We start from the raw sequence: 18,111 nt of genomic DNA, 5'->3' as shown, positions 1-18,111 counted from the left end.
AAAAAGTCAAAGCAGATACATACATATTAGCTGGACATAGGAGATGGGGCTCCCTCACTGTCTTCATTTGAGTTCTGCTGATCGTTTTGCTTCCTTGCAGCTTGCATGTTATGAGTTCAAGCAGTTTGAAAATCTGCCAACATGGCAATCCTTATGCACTGTACCCTTTACAGTGCTTCCAATTACTGTACTAAGTGCTTCAAGCAATAACTAGACCTTTATCAGAGCTTCACATCCCTCTCTATACAGTGCAGTAACAATCCCTCAGACCCACTCCTGCATGGAGCGCTTGCAGTACAGTATGTGGCGCTGCGTGCTCTTCCTCCTGAACTGGAAAACAGTGTAGAGGAGGACCATCATGCACAGCGCCAAGACACAGGGGATAGCGATGGCCACTGCTTTCTCCGTGCCCCCTGCGCTGTCCAGTTTGATGACAACGTCCACGTCACCGTTGTCGTAGTGGCGCTCCTCTGCCACCGGGGGGCTCCAGTCCCAGTCGGGGTCTGCAGGGAGGCCATCACATCCCATGAAGTCCCTCAGGATGGACCTTGGGTAGCCAGGCTCCACACGCAGCAGCTGGTTGTTGAACTTCCAATACTCCTTTCCCTTGTAAAAGTAGGTAAAGCCTGGAGAGAGGGATTATGGGACAAACATTTACTCATACACATACATTTTACAAACAAAGACAGCAAGTATTCTTTAGTTGCATTGCAACTCTTTATTGTACAGTAGACTAGTCAAGTAGTAGTCATTCTCCTTTCACACCCGAAATGAAGACTTAATGTGTGCAGATGCTCTGACCTCTAATAACTGATACGAATAAACATTTTACACTGGTTTAAACATTTACTCTGGAAAACCATAAAATAAAACTTGAAAAATTAAAGCAGGAGTCATTGAAATGTTCCATCAACTTCCTATTTTCCTACTTACATGTTGTTGCATTCAGGACTTGACAGACAATAGTGACAAATGCCTGACAACAACCCCTGATGTAAAATATGACTATCTGTCAAAGAGCTTTATAAAAGATTGATCTTTTGTAAGAGTCTGGTATCACATCCCTATTTCTTAAAAACAACGGCAGGGTTATGATATTTATCTCCGATCTCAATAACTAGTATTAACGTCAGTGCAGTGGGCATACCGTTGGCTTTATCGACAAAAGCCCCCTGTGGAGAGTCAGGGATGCCCTTCCAGATGGTGATGGGCTTGGGATAACCATGGTCCATGGTCCTCATATCCTCATTGTACCTCCAGTATCTACAAGAGGACAGACAGAACCAACAAAATCAGTCAATACAGAGGCTTACATGTCAGTGACATTTACCCGTATCAGACACTGGATCTTGCAAAAACAGAGTGATGACCTGGGTACATCCCCTGTCGAAGGAAACTACACATTCCAGCAAGCATCCACGAATGCGCTCACACATACACGCAGAAACTGGTAGAACTGGACATCACCATCACCAACTCATTTGGGACCAAAGCACTATATCTATTTGTCAGTCGTCCACACAAAGGCAATATTATTATTCCTGTGCTATCCCTGTCAACCATAATCAGCCACAAGATCATCCATTGAGGCTCCCTCAGTGTCTGGATTGGTGACCCTCTTCGGAAAAGTGCGCTGGCCCTATTCCACCAGCCTACTAGGTGCTCAAGAAACAAAGGACCAAACGTGAAAAGTCCACTTGGCTACACCTAAACACCCAATCGTTGATGCTGATGCTTTACACTTACACTCAAGAAAATTCTGAGGACTGATTCTTACTAAACTGTATATGGTAACCAGTGGGGGCTTTTTTTGTTCATATTGCTCTGCTAGAAAAATCTATTAAAGACTAAAGCTCTGTAATGTAGCAGGAAAAAACAATATCAAAGCCGTATAGCCTGATATTATAGTAGCCAAAATTTAACATTGCGCTGGACTTGACTGTGTTAATGACCCAGTCTGCTGTTTGTTACTTGCAGCCGGACTTAAAACAACAGTCTTCAATCTCTACCTGTCCATGTAATGATCAGAAAAACTGACTTAATTCACATGACCAGAGAAGGCAGTCAATCAGTCATCCATACTGTCTTTACATGTCACAGAGATTTGTTTTCAGAGGCATCTTGTGATTGATCTGCTTCTCACACAATGGCGCTCACACACATAAATCTTGCTACACAACGTCATTTTTTAGAATTAGAACAAAGACCACCCCATTACACAGAGAGAGAGACAAAATCACGTTTGAGACGATGGACAGAACGTCCTGTTTGTCTTGATGTGCAGCAGCAGGTTGAGGGATGACAGTATCATGACAAAGCATTTTGTCATCTTTCAGCACGGGGTCCCCTGACCTCTTAGGATATGATTTATCATGACAGCTGAACAAACATGTGAGTCACACTGGCACCCTGTCAAACTTTTAGACTCTCACAGTGCACATAGATAAACAACCGATTCTCTGATTTGGTTGTTTAGGAATAACTTCCTGGTTTCAAGTCACTTCCAACTGCAGGTAAGTAAAACCACAGCAACTATGGATACACCAGTACATTCACACAAATATATATAAATAGTTGAGAGAGAGGTACTTAAACTCTTAAGTAACGTAATCACCATTACAAATGTTGGTCTAACACTGGTTTATGAGTTGAATGCCAATAAGCGGCATCTGTCAGCTGTTGAAGAGGCAATCAGTGGTTTCAAAGCAACACGAGGCAGCTTACAGAGCTTCAAGGACACCAAATTATTTGTGGCAAAATTAAAGACGCATTGATCAACACACCTGCAAAATTATTTAACATCTCATGGGTAACAGACCCAAAAATCATTAAAATGTCCAAACACAGGTAAACATTGCATCGATAAAGAGGAACAGATGGGAAGGCGCTGACAAATACTTCATACTTTTGTCTGTAGGATTCACCCCGCAACATACTGAATTATATAAAACCAAATTAAAACATGTAATGATTGAATTTTCCATTTGGTAACACATAGCAGTGCATAACAGAACTAATAATCATTCCACACAGACCTGTCTCCTTTGAAGAAGTAGGTTTTGGCAACATCCTCCCACCAGACAGCTGTCTCGATACTCTGAGTGGGCATGCCGCTCCCAAACAGCGAGATGTCCTGAGGGTACGAAGGCTGGAGAGTTGTGTCCTTGAAGACCCAGAAACGGTTTCCTAAAATACACACACAGAGTTAGGAGGCCCTGGGACAAAGACATTATCATAAAGATGACCTCAAAATTTGCACTAGACAAAACACTGCACCGGGGTTTTTCTTCGTCTTCGACTGAGTTTACTTATTTCTATTCACGTGATTTCAAAGATCAGACGTATCACCTCATTTGCAAAATACCTTTGCGGCAGAAAATCTTTGCAGTGTAACCTATTATACGATAAACAGCAAGATGATGCTCTGAAGGCAACTCCGACGAGACTTGTTGTTTTGAGTTTTATTGAAACTATTGTTGCATTTAATTCATTTTGATCATAAGTGCCTGAGGCAGAGTGAGGATAGCTGCTTCAGTGGTGCGCTTGCAGTAAGGAGCTCTCACACACACACATGCACACACACACGCGCACACACACACACGCACGCACGCTTACGCACACACACACACACACACACATACACATTTAAGTCCCCCTGAGTGAATAAATAAAGCAGGAGGCACTCTGATCCCACTGGGTGACAGATGTCATGTTAATCTGCCTGATGGACGCATGTCTGTACCAGGCCTGCACCCGTTCTGTTAACGTACAACATGCAAAACAACCTCACAGAGACCCGGTCTATTACTGTACGATAAAATACTACTGTATGTTGAGAGGGCTCACACTTTTAAATGCACTTGTGATGACACTTTGTTGGTGCATCACTAACTTTGGCATGTTACCACAACCAACTGTCAATCAGCGAAATGCCGTAAAACTAGTGCCTCAAAACTTCACAGGTCACCTTTAGTAAATAAAAATAAATTGAAAAAAAATCCAAAACTTGTTTCCATTACAAAATCTTTCAAATCCTGTTTTTATTACCTTTGAAGAAGACAAATTTCCCTTCACTATTCTCATAGACGGCATCAATTTTGGGGGGCAAGCCCTTCCAGAAATAGTTGATCTGCATGGGGTAGCCAGGGACTACTGAGTTATCCCGTACCCTCCAGAACCATTGGTCCTATTGAAATAGATAGGGTAGAATCGTCATCATCATCATCATCACCCCAAACCGCTTTAAAACCTGCAGCCACATTTACTCAAACCGAGGATCTTTTCTACCTTGAACACAAAAAGCTCCTGTCGGAGGATGGCCAGGGTGTTGAAGCCTCCATCACAGATGTTGGGTTTGGAGTTGGGGCTGGAGGGCTTGGCCCCCTGTGGAGGGCGGTGGGGTCTGGCATGGCGGTCATGCTTGCGGGGGTCTGAGGGTGGGTGGAAACGAGGCGGGGGGACCGTGGGCGGGGGCCTGGTAGGCTGCGGTGCTCTGTCTGGTGGACCTAAAAAGACAACAACCTAAAATATTTCATCCTCCTTCCATACTGTTCCTCTTTGCTGATGCAGTGTTTATGTGTATGAAAAATTAATATTTTTCTGACTGTCCTGATTCAGATATTAAACCAGTTTACAGTTTTCTGAACTATACTGATTCACTAACTATACCCTTATTACACTTAATATGTAAAGCTCAGTTGGCCGAGTTGAGACTAAGAATTTCATTACTGGTAACGATGTTGACATTGTTGTCAAGTATATGACAATAAACTAGAAACTTGAAACTTCAACTTTAATTTTAGGACAGATGATTTGGCCTCTTTGGAGCTCTGTTAGCTGACTCATTTTGTTTTGAAAACGAGTATTGGCTGGCCTATTTAACAGCTGACAAATGCTTCTTACATTCAGCCCAATATGATGATGATGATGAAGTAGCATTTGTAATAGTGACTTCAGAGTTACTTCAGAGCTTCAGTATTTACATTTCTTTGTGATACAACTTCGGTGAAGTGTTGGGGCAATACAATTAATATGTATCATTGCTCAAAAGTGTTTTTTCTAACCACTTTCTAACTACTGGACTTACAGAAAAAAGTTAATTTGTTCAGCTTCACATTATCCACATAATCTCTAATGTACAGACGAAAGGGAGAGACTAGTGTATAAAGTAGAGGGTTACCATAGATTTTCTGGATGCCCTGTAGGTCATCGTGAGGTAGTTTGAAGTTCTCTGTGTCCATGTACTGGTAGAAAGGAGCCATGATAGCAGTGGGGTCGTTAGAGTGCTCCAGACCGAGGGCATGGCCCAGCTCGTGAACCGCAACCAAGAACAGGTCGTTACCTGGAGAGGAGAAGAGGACACATTAAAATCAACCTTCTCTCAGGTCTTGAGTGATTACTTGATTAGGCAACCATCAGAAAATAAATCAACAACAATTCTGATAATCAGTTAACCACTTAAGTCATTCATCAAGCAGAAAACTCTAAAAATTTGCTTGTTCCAGAGTCTTACATGTGAGGATTTGTTGCTTTTCTCTGGCTTTCTTTAATTGTAAACTGAATATCCACAGGTTTCGGATTGTTACTTTGCACTCTCAGAACTTGTGATGTAGTTTTTTTATAGACAAACCATTAAACACATGATTGGCAAATAACCGGTTGATTAATCGACAGTGAAAATAATCATTATTTGCAGCCTTATGGTCCAGCGGTAACCTCCACTGAGATAATGTGGTGCCACGAAGTGCAAGTAAAGATTACTGGAGGTGAATTGCCGAGCATTAACGCTCTTTTGCTTTATAAGAGACGATAAGCCACATGTGAGCCACTGCTCACAGAGAGCGGAGGGACACACACATTGCTGCCCAGGGCATCAGAGAACAGGGAAATACAAACACATGTTCATATGAACACATACAGTACATACTGAACACATACAGATGTCGGCCTTGCACAAGCAAACAATTTGGGTCCAGTTTGTATCACATTCCAACACACACACACAAACACACACAAATGGAAAGAGAAAAATGTCCTGGTCAGTGTCTATGGTCAGCACTCAGCTCATAGTGTCAACCTGATTTAAAAAGAAGGACACATTTACATACAGCTTCTGACTGAAGCTGTCCCAGGGAGATTGTTGCCCTTTAAAACATGATATCCACTCCTGCCAGCAGTGCTGCACAGAACAACCACTGACCCTCAGCCAGCAGCTAAAAGGTTACACCTTCCCCTCCCCCATTTATCCAACACAACCAGCCTACCACCTAACCAAAAATGTCCCATAAGGACTCCCAGGAGACAGGCCGAGGCTACCATTAGCGCACATGTCAACATGCAACATTTACAATTACACTGCTGTGAAAGCCCATTAAAGGTTGTCCAGCTTTCCAGGCATATTGGCTGACTGAGACAGGAGCTTTTCAGAATTAGCCTTAGCACTTCACATGGATATTCATGGGACACTGCGCAAGGGTGAACATGAATTTTACTTGGGAGTCTGAGACAATTGCTGTTGGAGTATGAAAGAAAAAGTGAAAGGTAGGTGAGCTAATGGGTGGCAAGTAGTTTCCCAGAACAAACACACTGTGAGCTGTAACCATCCTCTCACACTAATGGGAGGATAAAATGTAAGCATATGGCACGTTGGTATTATATATATATATAACCATAGTAATCTAGCCTAACTTAACCTAATATACCATCATATCACAGTATAACATAACAAACATAACGCAACATAATCCATAATAACTTTATCTTACTTAATCTAATGTATGACACTAATGATAACATAACATAACACGATATAACATAACTTAACATAACATTGCACAACACAACATGACATAAAGCAACATGACAACCGATAATATAATAACCTCACGTAACCTAATTTACCCATAGCGAAGTAACGTAATATAACATAATAATAATAATCTTACCTAATTTAACCTAATATATCCGTAACATAACATAACATAACATAACATAACATAACATAACATAACATAACATAACATAACATAACATAACATAACATAACATAACATAACATAACATAACATAACATAACATTACATAACATAACATACGTGATCAGAGATTATCTTTAAATTTTGGTATGGATGTTTATCTGGTACTTTTATGTAGCCCTCTTTTGAAGCATACCACTGAGCTACATCAAATTCACTAAAAACAGAATAGCCATACTAATGTGCCAGGAACCAATGTCTTTAAATAGCAGGGCTTTCTATCCTGTCATCTGAAGAGCTTATTATGCAGAAAGAAACATCAAAATCCTGACAGATGGGGTGATGCATCTTTACAGAGCACTGCAGAGACATCTCTGCTTTTTTTTGTTTTTGGTTAAGCATCACTCATATCCTGCCCTGTGATACCATTTATGTCCTATTGCCCTCCTCGATTTTTTTCCACTATTTGCGTTCCATCAGTCCTTATCTTTCTTCTTTGATGACTGCTCCTTTTTTCAGTTTCTCACTTCTCACAGTTCTTCACTTCTTCCACACCCTTTACTTTTTACCTAACTGTCAACATTCAGCATTTAACAACCTTTTTTTCCTTCTTCCGTTTCTTTTTCCTAATCTTAATCTCTTCCTTTAATAGTTTCCTTTGCGCTCCCAGGCTGTAGCCTTTCCTTACTTTTGCTTCAGTCACTACTCTATTGGTGGCCCTTTGTCATCTTGTCTTCCTTACTACCACCATTTTTTCTCTCTCCTGATTTAGGGTTTACACGAATTTTTTCTCTTCCACTTACCATCATGGTTGGGGTTCCCCAGGGTCCAGGGCTCATCTGAGTCAAAGTGTGTGTCCCCACCTATGCCTGGGCCAGGGAAATAGGCATGGGCTAGGAATCCCCCCTCCCCGTCGAAGGGTGAGCTGTCACCGTGAAAACCCGAAGCGAAGATGATGGTGATATCCACGTCACGCCTGCCAGTCTCCAGGGCGCTGTATGGAACGGCCTCAAAGCGTAAGGGAGTCACACCCTGCCAGACGTCAAACGCCCGCCGAATGGCATCATGAGTCTCCCGGGCGCCCACCTTTGGTGTGACATTTTTTATGCTGTAGGAAGAAAAACAAGCAAACCAACTGAGCGGGTTGCTGATAGATGGAGGCAATCAGGCCAAGAAGATGTCCTACAAGTTCTAGTTTAGACACCGTTTGTAATAGTAAAAGACATGGATGTGAATGGTGTAGCAATCACACTTTGTTTCAAACTAAAGAGCAGGAAATAAAGAGGAAATAAAACACACACTGCATCAAATCTGTGCTTTGTTATCCCATTAATTTCAAGTGAACATTTTTACTTTTACGAATAGGGGGACAAAAAAAAAAAAAAAAGTTGCACTCGATAAAACTATTTCAAGCCCGGCAGCTTTAACTGAACTTTTAACAAAGCAGTCGTTATCAGTTGCTGGCAGGCACAGAGGAATGGGAAATCTTCTCCCTCCCGCTCCACTCATTTTCATGAATAAAGTGCAGTCAGCAGCAGCACTGGCTCAGCACTGATTGACATTCCATTAGGAGAGGTGGCTCATCAATTCAAATTCGGGGAGGAAGGAAGGATTTGAATAAATTGACAGTGTTATCGTCTATTACTGCTGTAACCTGTCAATTTGCAGTTGTGCCAGAGACTCGTTTATCGGTTCTCCTCAGAACCTATTAAAAGCTGGGGCTTAATCAGGCGAGATAAGATGAGAGTTTGAATATTTCTGCTGAGATTACGGACAATTTACAGTCACGATTTTCAAACAATTTTACACGAGGTAGAGGAAAGCCTTCAATCCTCATGCTGCTCAGCTAAAATTATTTGCTTTGTTTTATGAAAAGGAGAGAAAAAATTGAGGAGAGTTTAAGAAAAAAAAAGCTTGATCCCATTTTTCATTTTGCCAGCAAGCTATTTATACACTGGAAAATAAACATACTCAGCACACATGGGCAAATTTATGTGTTAATCTATGTGTTTCTGGATGTGAGATTGTGACTATGTTTTTGTGTGTGTGCCCCCACATATGTGACGTATTTGCGCAGTCTCTATGACAACACAGAGCATGTGCTCCCAGGTGGTTAAAGAGGAGGAGAGGAGAGACGGAGGAGAGCTGAGAAAATTAACACTGGCACATCTGAACCCTACAATAAGCGCTGCTAAGCTCAGTGGTCGCTATGACAACTGCCTCCACTGTCTCTCACCTGTAGGTGATGTGTGTACGCTGCCACTTCTGTCCCGTCAGCGCATATCTCCGTGTCCGTGACCTCGAAGCACTTTTAAATTTGTCCGGAACCCCACAGCGAGGCTTTTGCATCCAACTTAGAGAAGAGAAGAGAAGAGAAGAGAAGAGAAGAGAAGATGACTCAAGTTTGCTAACTAAAAGCTGGGACTCCATCAAAAGACAACATAAAGCACTCAAGGGTACTCCGTAGTTCTCTTCCTGACAGGTGCCAGATTATCACAGCAGCAGGATAAGAGACTGTTTTGCAAAAATACTACCAGACTACTCCAAACTACTAACTAGTTTCATGTTTTCACATTCATACCACATCAGGTACAAGTACAAAGACACACACAATACATAGGCAAAACATTAATTCTCACCTCAGCGTGATATCACTGCATCATCATGCAAAATGAGAAGAGGGAGAAGTGTTAAAACCTTCACCTGAGGTTGTGTCAGGCAAGGTGATGGGGGGGTGAAATGAACATCTCTGTTTCTCTTCTTCACTAATTCATTTAAATATCGATAGTTATTCCTTCTGCATTCCAAATGAATGAGTGTAGCATTTGCTTTAAAGTAACAACAGCAGCCTAGTGAAAGTGCATGTGCATCTCAGCTTGTGTTTGTCCAAGTACGTCCACAGCACGTGTGTATACTCACTCCTTGGTTCTCTCATCCAGTGTCCCTGTGACATTGAGACCGTAGACGCGCTGCATGGCAGCGATGGCTGAGTGCATGGTTTGGGCCGAGCGCAGGACAGACATTCCCGGTTCTGTGCGGGGAAGGTAGCCATACCTCTGTAGCCATCCCTGCGAGGGAGAGGAAGGGAGAGGATTTGGGCCTTCATATCGTGAGACTTGTTTGACACTCTTTGTCTTCATCAGAAAACTCAAAGCCGAGAGAAACAGGGAGGAACAATATGAAGACGGTGTAGGAAAAAGGTCCCGGGCTGAAATCACATCCAGGATGTTGCACATTTGCATTTTTCTACCAAACAACCGTGGTGCCCAAGTTTGTTTAGATAATAAATGAGTTAATCATCTACTACGATGTACATGTAGCAGGTGAGCATTATGTGTAATACATCAAAAGAGAAAGGCTACAAAAGAAAGAGTCTGTTCTCTTCATGTCCTACTATTAGCTGCCGATACGAACTCGAATCTCCATCATGAGGTGACTAACTTTTGCTACAATACTTTTTCATTATTGCAAGAACTGAGACTGAGCTGCTGTAGCTGTATTTAGAATTAAAAGCACGGTGTGGATGAAATGTTTAGAAGCTTAAATGAGATACTTAGAAGAGAATGCATGTAAATAGTCTATTGTTTGTTTAAATTGTCTATCCAGCGGTGGTTTAGGCTCATATTTGATTTGAATTTGAATCCCTACGAGTGACCTTAGTCAGAGTTCGTGCACATGTGCAGGACTTTGGCCCTGCCTTCTCTTGCCCTACATGGCAGCTGGATACTGAGGGGAGAGGTAAGACAGAGCATCATCCAGGAGTCACTGCCGGACTCCATCCTGATGGTGAGGGCCACGAGGTGCTCACGCTACCCGCAGCTGTCCACATGCCGACCAGCTGCCTCCCCATCATGACAGAGCCTATGAGAAATGCTCCGGCTAGCTAATCCGAGTAGATGTCTCCTCTGTTCATCCCTCCCCCTTTCTTCCTCTATCCTTCTTTTCCGCTGAGCTAAATGCCTTGTTTATCCCTTTTTTTCCCTCTCTCGTGTGGGTGTGTTTCCTGTGTGTGTTGTGTTTGTTCAAAGGCACAGATCTCAGAGAGATATCGGGCAGATTTCAGTGAGCCATAAAATTAAATAATGGTGTGTGTGTGTGTGTGTGTGTGTGTGTGTGTGTGTGTGTGTGTGTGTGTGTGTGTGTGTGTGTGTGACTGTCCGCCTCAGCATTTAATTTCTTCAGACTGGTGGGAGGGGAGCCTGTGGTGAGGATGGAAATGACATCAATTAATAAGGTCCAAAAAAGCAAATCCTATTATGCAACTTGTCTGTAAATGTTTAATCTCCTCCAACGGTAGGATGCTGCCAAAGCATGTCCGACTTACTGTTGGTCTGTCACAAAACTACATCGAGCAACGACAACCTAATGCTGTAGGGCATCTCTTCTGAAACAGACCGCTCTAAGTGCAACGGTATCCGGGCTGCACATTCGGGACCAGCGGGCTGGATCAGCTCAGCTCACGGACCGCAGTGTGGCAGCCTCACACGAGCATCCTTCTGTTTCATTGCACCTTACAAACGAGGGATGTGCGATATTTTCGCTGTTCTGTGCCCGGGCTGCCCTGATAGGCTCACGGCGTCTGCCATGTTATGTGTTACGGCAACCGTGCCCACGGAGAGCCCGGGGAGGCAACATATATGTTTTTTTTTGTTTTGTTTTTTTTTTCACGCCGAGGCGGACGATGTGGAGGAGACAGCGCGGTCATTTGTGATAGGCAGGGAGGCAAGGCCATTTATCTTACCTCAACGCTGAACTGATGATCCTCCTCTCCGGACACGGCACACGAAATCCAGAGCAAAAAAAGCCAGCAGAATGCTGCCGCGTGAAAGCAATCCGATGGTTTTCTTTTACTGGAGGATGCTAAGGTCATAATGACCTGTTTTTTCCCGAGTGTTTATTAGGAGAAGCCGCCCGTCTGCTCTGGCTCGTGTGTCAAACGAAAACCATCAAACGCGAGCCGTCAAGGCGGATTCAGATGAAAACGAAAAAAAAAAGGACCCCCCCGCGTCTTCTTGAAATCCCGATGGTGGCGTGAAATGTTCCGACGTCAAGCAGAGATAACGCGGCACGTTAGACCCGCTGCCCTCGCCATTCTTATTGACATCGGGGGCTACATCTACCCAGCAGCATCAACGGCCATGTACAGTAGCCAGTCTGCGCAAGATAGGCTCCCTCCCGACTCGACGCCTGCGCTTTGATTTCTCGCGCGGCGCAGCGCTGCTTGGCAGCATCCTGAGAGCTGCCCTGCAGAGCGCATGAGAGATGGAGCACCAGAAACCTGCCTCTGCGTTTGACTTTTGCGCTGCAGAGGGGGGGCGGCGGGGGGGGGCACCGCTCCGTGCAGTTTGAAGCGCACACGGGCGGTCAGACGGTTGGCCTCTTAAATTCCCGGTGGCAAACAAGGGGGCCTAGAGCCACATACCTGGTGTAGCCTACATTCCTCTGCTGATGCTTTGGTGGAGCTAAGCCAAATGATTACTACGAGCACTGACAAAACTGGGTACCAGTCCTGTAACGCAGCCTGGGCCTTGCCAGTAATTGAAAAGTTGATCCATCCTCCACTCTTCACCATCATTAGTATGTGTATGCACAATCTAGACGTCAGGGCGTCAGCAGGGAACTGGCCTATTTATGCTCACTTATTTACGCCTTTGGCGATCTGCGGCCCGACGACCCGGACCAGACGACCTGACGCCTTCCCAGGGCATTTTACAGCTCCTTGCTGCTCTTTGCGGCCCGGGTCCGGTCGACAGCCACCTGCCGCCAGCGAACGCGCCACGAGATGGCGGTGTTTCATCGAGGAAGGTGGCCGCCAGCTATTTGCCTGCAAAGCCCCGAGGACACGCAAGAGCGACTGGAGCCTGAATCCACCCCAAATAAACGAATGAACCGAGGAGCTGATCTGAGATGGATTTAATGTGACAGGCAGAAAGGGCATATGGAGAGGAGAGGAGTGAGGATGAAGCTCGTTCCCCTCCGCCCACAGCATCCCTAACACACTTGTTAATGTATATTTACATACAGTAATGCATTCAGGAGAGACAGGTTTGGGTGATTTGTGTGTTCACGGTACTGCAAGGTGAAATATAGGAGGGACTGATCACGTAGATAACAGATAAAAAAAACGAATGAACATTCTCCATCCATCCTTCCATCATCAGACCATTTATCTGTTCACAGTGAGGAGGCATCGAGGAAAACTGGGTGCGGGGTGGTCTGGGTAAAGTTTAAGCCCTCCAGTGTGCCCTGGGTTTGTCCTGTGGTCTTCTGTCACTGGAAGAGGCATTTCAAAAAGGGCACCGTCTCAAATGTCCCTTCACGGAGCAGTGGCTCCTGACTCTGAATCTGACATTCCCCTGGAAAGAGTGAGGTTACCTGCAGAGAAATCTACATTCTAGCTGAAGGCAACCACGATCTCCATGATCAATCACTTGTACAAAAAAAATTTGGAATGAATGTCATCTGCCACTGCTGAAACCAGCTTGTCCAACGGTCAATCCTTTGATCCTTTTTATTCACACTTTGTGAATGACTCAGAGTCCTGTGGTTAGGCGCACTTTCTCGTCGCTGATTTGAATGAGACTGGCCCCCTTTTACAGGAAGAGAACCATGGCTCCATCTTTGGGAATGCAGGCCCTCGCCCCCGACTGTACCACACACGGCACCAAAACCTCTCCAGTGCACGCTGGCAATCAGAGCCCCGTGAGCCAAAATGACTGCATCAAGGAGTATGGACGCACTTTAACAAGGTCAAACTGCGCACTCTCCTGACCTTGACGGTGGATTGTAATCTTGTCTAGGGGAATCACAAAAAGGCACGATTTTGTCTGAATGTCCACAGAACAACTACTGCATGTTGCTGCACTGACAGGACAGACGGAGGAATCAATAATGTGTCTTTAAAAAGCACACAAAATAGAGGCAATAGTGGAAAGTAACTAAGTACATATACTCAAGTACAGTAAGTGCAATTTTTAAGTTACGTGAGGATTTTGAGTATCTGCTACTCCACTGAAAATCAGATGCTAGTCTTGTACTTTTTATGATGTTTTATTATATCTTAAAGTAAGACTTTATTTAGCCGGGGGGGGGGGGTTTAGCTCAAGCAGCAACATTAAGTGATGTACACATTAATGCATCAATAATTATAATCCAATAATATAATACATAACTCTGAATTGGATGATTCTGCATGATGAGTACTTTTACTTATGGCACTTTAAGTGTGTTTTGATACTAATACTTTAGTATTTTTACTTAAATAAATTTTTGAATGCATGACTTTCACTTGCAATAGAGACTATCTACACGGTGGTATTTCTACTTTACATGAAGTAAAAGATCTGACTACTTCTACGGCTGAAGAAAGGTTGGGTAAACCCTCATGACAGCTATTTTATTTGTAATAACATTTCATCTATAATAATCATTTTTATTATGTTTTAATTTTAAAATTGAGTAAGATTAGTACATCTTTTTATATACGGTATGTGTGTATGTGTATACTGTATGTACAGTCCCTTTTCCCCATTTTGTTTTTGCTATTGGATTTGAATTTTCACTCTTCAGTTCATTTTTCTTGTTGTTTTAGTGTTTTATAATTGGCTTTTAGAAAGAACTGACTGACTTTGATAAGGGCTATATAAATAAACTTCATGATTATTGTTATTGTATGTATAGCATGCCACACACATTAAATCGTATCTTAAAGCATGAAGACACAGAACCTTCACGCAATTATTCACATTACTCATAACTGCGAACAAGGTGTTCCATGTTTTGAAACAGGACGTGACTGGTTGAGAAGTTGAGAAAGGGATTCCTATTGGATTAAAACAGGTTCATTCATTTACTGTGAGGTGTTTACTGTGTAACCCATTGGGCTGCCATGGAGACCACATGCTCTGGCAAGTGAACATGGCTCAGAGCCAAAGACCAGGGGCCTTGTCAGGAAACGGTAAAACAACGACCAGTAAGACACATGCGCACGTTTTATTGCTCTTCATAGGAAGAAAAAACAAAGTGTGTGTGTTCGTTTGTGTACTCACTAATACAAAACAATAATCCATTCCTACATTCAAATATTTGCCTGTACTATTTCAGTTTAGCTCAAGGAGAATTTCCTTTAGGGGGGCAGATGGTGAGATACAGGGTAATCTCACTGGCTTCTCTAATTAAATTTAATTAATTGGTACTTGACAGTTTGTTCTGAATGCCCGAGGCTCTTCAACCATAGCACTGAAAACAGGATTTAGAAGGCTATCAATAAAGCTTTTATAGGTTCAGTCACATCTAATCCATGTCTCATCTCATATTTCAGCGATCTGGCAGACATGGCAAGTCTGGCCTAAAATAGTGCAGAGATTCACGGGAAGTGCTCAGTAATCCAAAATTAAGGAGATAATTCTCTAAATTTTACAGATCAGTCTTGAAAATGTCTTCATATAATTCATCATTCTGGCCACCCAGACGCCATCATGTTTTGATTGTAATTTGATTTGATATTGTTCAGTATTTCTGTGTATTATCAGTCAGGAGAATTATGCTGTACAAGGCAGATTTCTGTTTTCTAAATTACAGATAAATAAATATAAAAAAACAAAAACAAAATGGAAGCTTTAATGGCACCATGTATCTAGAGTTAATGGAATCAAAATCACTTTAATCATGAGTTTTCAAATTACTATTATCATAGTGTGATATGGCCGTCAATTTTACTCATCTCTACTTACTCTCTTGGCTAATATCTCCTTTTGAAATGAGACATCTTAGATCCAAAACACTAAGCACTGGGGCTGCAACAAAAGAGATGTATTTCACTATCGATCAGTAAGCCCGTTATTTCATCTTCTCAATCAGTTAAGTGATCGCTTTATCAATGAAATATCTGAAAACAGAAGGGAAAGAAATGGCTTCCATAATTTCCCACAGCCCAGTTCAAACTGCTTTTCTTATTTAACTAGCAGGCCACAGCCAGAGATATTCTGTTTCTATCGTATATAGCATCATTCTATCATATTTCTATTACATATGATTTAAAAAAAAATCATCAAATATTCACATCTGAGAAGCTGAAGCCGGCACATATTTGACCTATTTGCTTGAACAATGACACTATGCATCAATTATCGAAATTGTTTTGAAATTAATTTTCTATCCACTGATTGATCGACTCATTTGAGTGACAGTGAATCCAATAGGATCCCACATGTTCTGCTCTCCTTCTCTGCCTCTGCAGCACAGTTTCACCTTTACCATATACAAGACACTCCATATACGATACACGATGGGGAGAAAACAGTGGCAGCCGTCTTGGTGGTGGGGGTTGGCACCTTCTGGTTGTTGCTGGTCCATCTGGGCCCTGTTATGCTAATCAGACTTCAGACCTTCAGGATATCTCCCCTCACAACACGGTCACATAACCTTTCCGCATAGCTGAAGCACCTAATAAGACTCCCTGTGTAAACATTAGTGAATAAAATGTTCTTAGAAGGTGTGTCTTATATTGTGTGGCTTTTAGTACCCGAAAGAAATTGAATCTCAGATATGCATTTATGCATATTTGTGGATGCATACCAATAATCGGGTACAGAGAACCAGTGCTTACTGAAGATAAGAGATGGAAAATGTGAGAATATTCCGAGGCGGGACATGTATTGAGTTTGGCAGCCAGTAGCTGTCAATTCTCCTCTCGCTCTTTCACACACTTTCTTCTTCCCTCTCTCTGGTTCTTCTTCTTTTTTTTTTTCTTACTCTCTCATTTGAATGCCCAGTGGTCCGGCCATTATTCTGTGCTTGTCTAGTGTTTGTACTTGGCCGACAGACAGCTGTGTTGTGAGGCTCTGAGTAGGCTTGTGCAAAATGCACAGAGTCTCAGGACAGTGATACAAAACACTGAAACAACCGAGACTTCTTTCTTTCTTACTGTGGAACATTTCATAATTGAGACATCGGCCAGTGGTGTAGAAGTCGGTTGCTGGTGGGAAGCCAAAGCGATTTCTTTCTTTTTTTCCCCTTTAATAAGCCTCCATTGTGGTTCTGTATGTGGTGAACTTTGGTTTCCAAACATTTAAAACCACCCCCTGGGTCAAATTCAAATACATGACCCTGAAGTGATGCTGAAATTTGATTTTTCTGTTGTAAAACGGCAATATTTGACCTCTCTTCATTCTCTTTGATACTTGGATCATTTAAAAGTGTGTAACCTTGTTGAGGGAATTAACATTTCCCTGACTTACTTAAATGACAAACACCATTGAATTTTTTTTTTTGCTTCCCCATGACAGTCCCCAGAACAGTCAAACTGACAGTTGCATCACATCCACAGCAAACTGAAGAAAGCTTACCGTGCTGCCTCATGTGAAACGTTAGCCTCACATTGGGTAATTTCTCCTGGAGGAGAATGGTCATAATGCCACCCAACACAATAACCTCTTCCTCCAACAGTACAACCAAAGAAGATTTGCTGAGCCATTAAGCTGCAGTAATGAAATAAACACCAGTGTGAAAAATGATTTCTATCACTCCTGTCCCCATAGAGTCTGATCTGTGTACAACAACAAACACGTTCAAGCAGCTTGACATCAAATTAGATTCGGCTCCGATCAGACAGACACTCTGTCAACGGTCTAGACATTTTGTCCATTCCACCCCTGTATGATACTGATAGGACTGTCTTTCATACACGAACATCTGCAACTAAATAAGGGAGATAAATACAATATAATGATATTTCATAATGTAAAATCACACTTTCATGATTTTAGGATCCAAGAACTCACTGTAAGCCCTGTTTTTCATTGGGCCGAATTCAGTGAAACCTCCAGAAGTTAGGTTTGACGTCCCGAGGGAGTCATCATCAAACTTTTTCTCTAACTTTCTATGTGTAGGTGTTTGCCTGAAGTAGCTCCAGGGCCACTGATATCAGGCAAAAAAAAAAAATCCCTCCCAAAAGTAGATGTTTGTACCCTGTACCTCAATTTCCAGATCTCTGGCTACAGTTTTTGATAACGCGAATGATGACTATTATTCATCAAGCTTCATCTAAGATAATTTGTTGGCTGTTTCCTCAGGCCTTGGCCAAGAATTGATCATCACTCATCTGAATATCACCATATAGATCATTTTCACTGCAGAT

At 42.6% G+C, this 18,111-nt stretch overlaps 1 protein-coding gene across 1 annotated transcript; it reads right to left on the bottom strand.

The window, feature by feature from the left end:
• Nucleotides 1–264: 264 nt before the first annotated feature.
• Nucleotides 265–11,844, bottom strand: mmp16b (matrix metallopeptidase 16b (membrane-inserted)). The gene is made up of 10 exons (XM_040144000.1): nt 11,716–11,844; nt 9,894–10,042; nt 9,211–9,327; nt 7,778–8,082; nt 5,180–5,341; nt 4,288–4,505; nt 4,048–4,186; nt 3,036–3,186; nt 1,148–1,263; nt 265–626 (listed from the first exon to the last, which is right to left on the bottom strand). The coding sequence occupies exons 1-10, from the start codon at nt 11,842–11,844 to the stop codon at nt 265–267; spliced, it is 1,848 nt and encodes a 615-aa protein (XP_039999934.1).
• Between the last annotated feature and the right edge of the window lie 6,267 nt (nt 11,845–18,111).

Source organism: Xiphias gladius, chromosome 14, assembly GCF_016859285.1.
Source record: "Xiphias gladius isolate SHS-SW01 ecotype Sanya breed wild chromosome 14, ASM1685928v1, whole genome shotgun sequence".
Lineage (NCBI taxonomy): Eukaryota > Metazoa > Chordata > Actinopteri > Istiophoriformes > Xiphiidae > Xiphias > Xiphias gladius.
The sequence above is the reverse complement of the archived record's forward strand: the minus strand, read 5'-3'. Positions and strand labels throughout refer to the sequence as shown.

Bases quoted from the DNA above. Each gene is read 5' to 3' on its own strand.
- mmp16b (XM_040144000.1), bottom strand. From the start codon at position 11,844: ATGACCTTAGCATCCTCCAGTAAAAGAAAACCATCGGATTGCTTTCAC. The intron at 10,043-11,715 runs GTAAGATAAATG...TCTCCCTCGCAG, and splicing joins ATCATCAGTTCAGCGTTGAG to GGATGGCTACAGAGGTATGG. The intron at 5,342-7,777 runs GTAAGTGGAAGA...TCTCCTCTCCAG, and splicing joins GGGGAACCCCAACCATGATG to GTAACGACCTGTTCTTGGTT.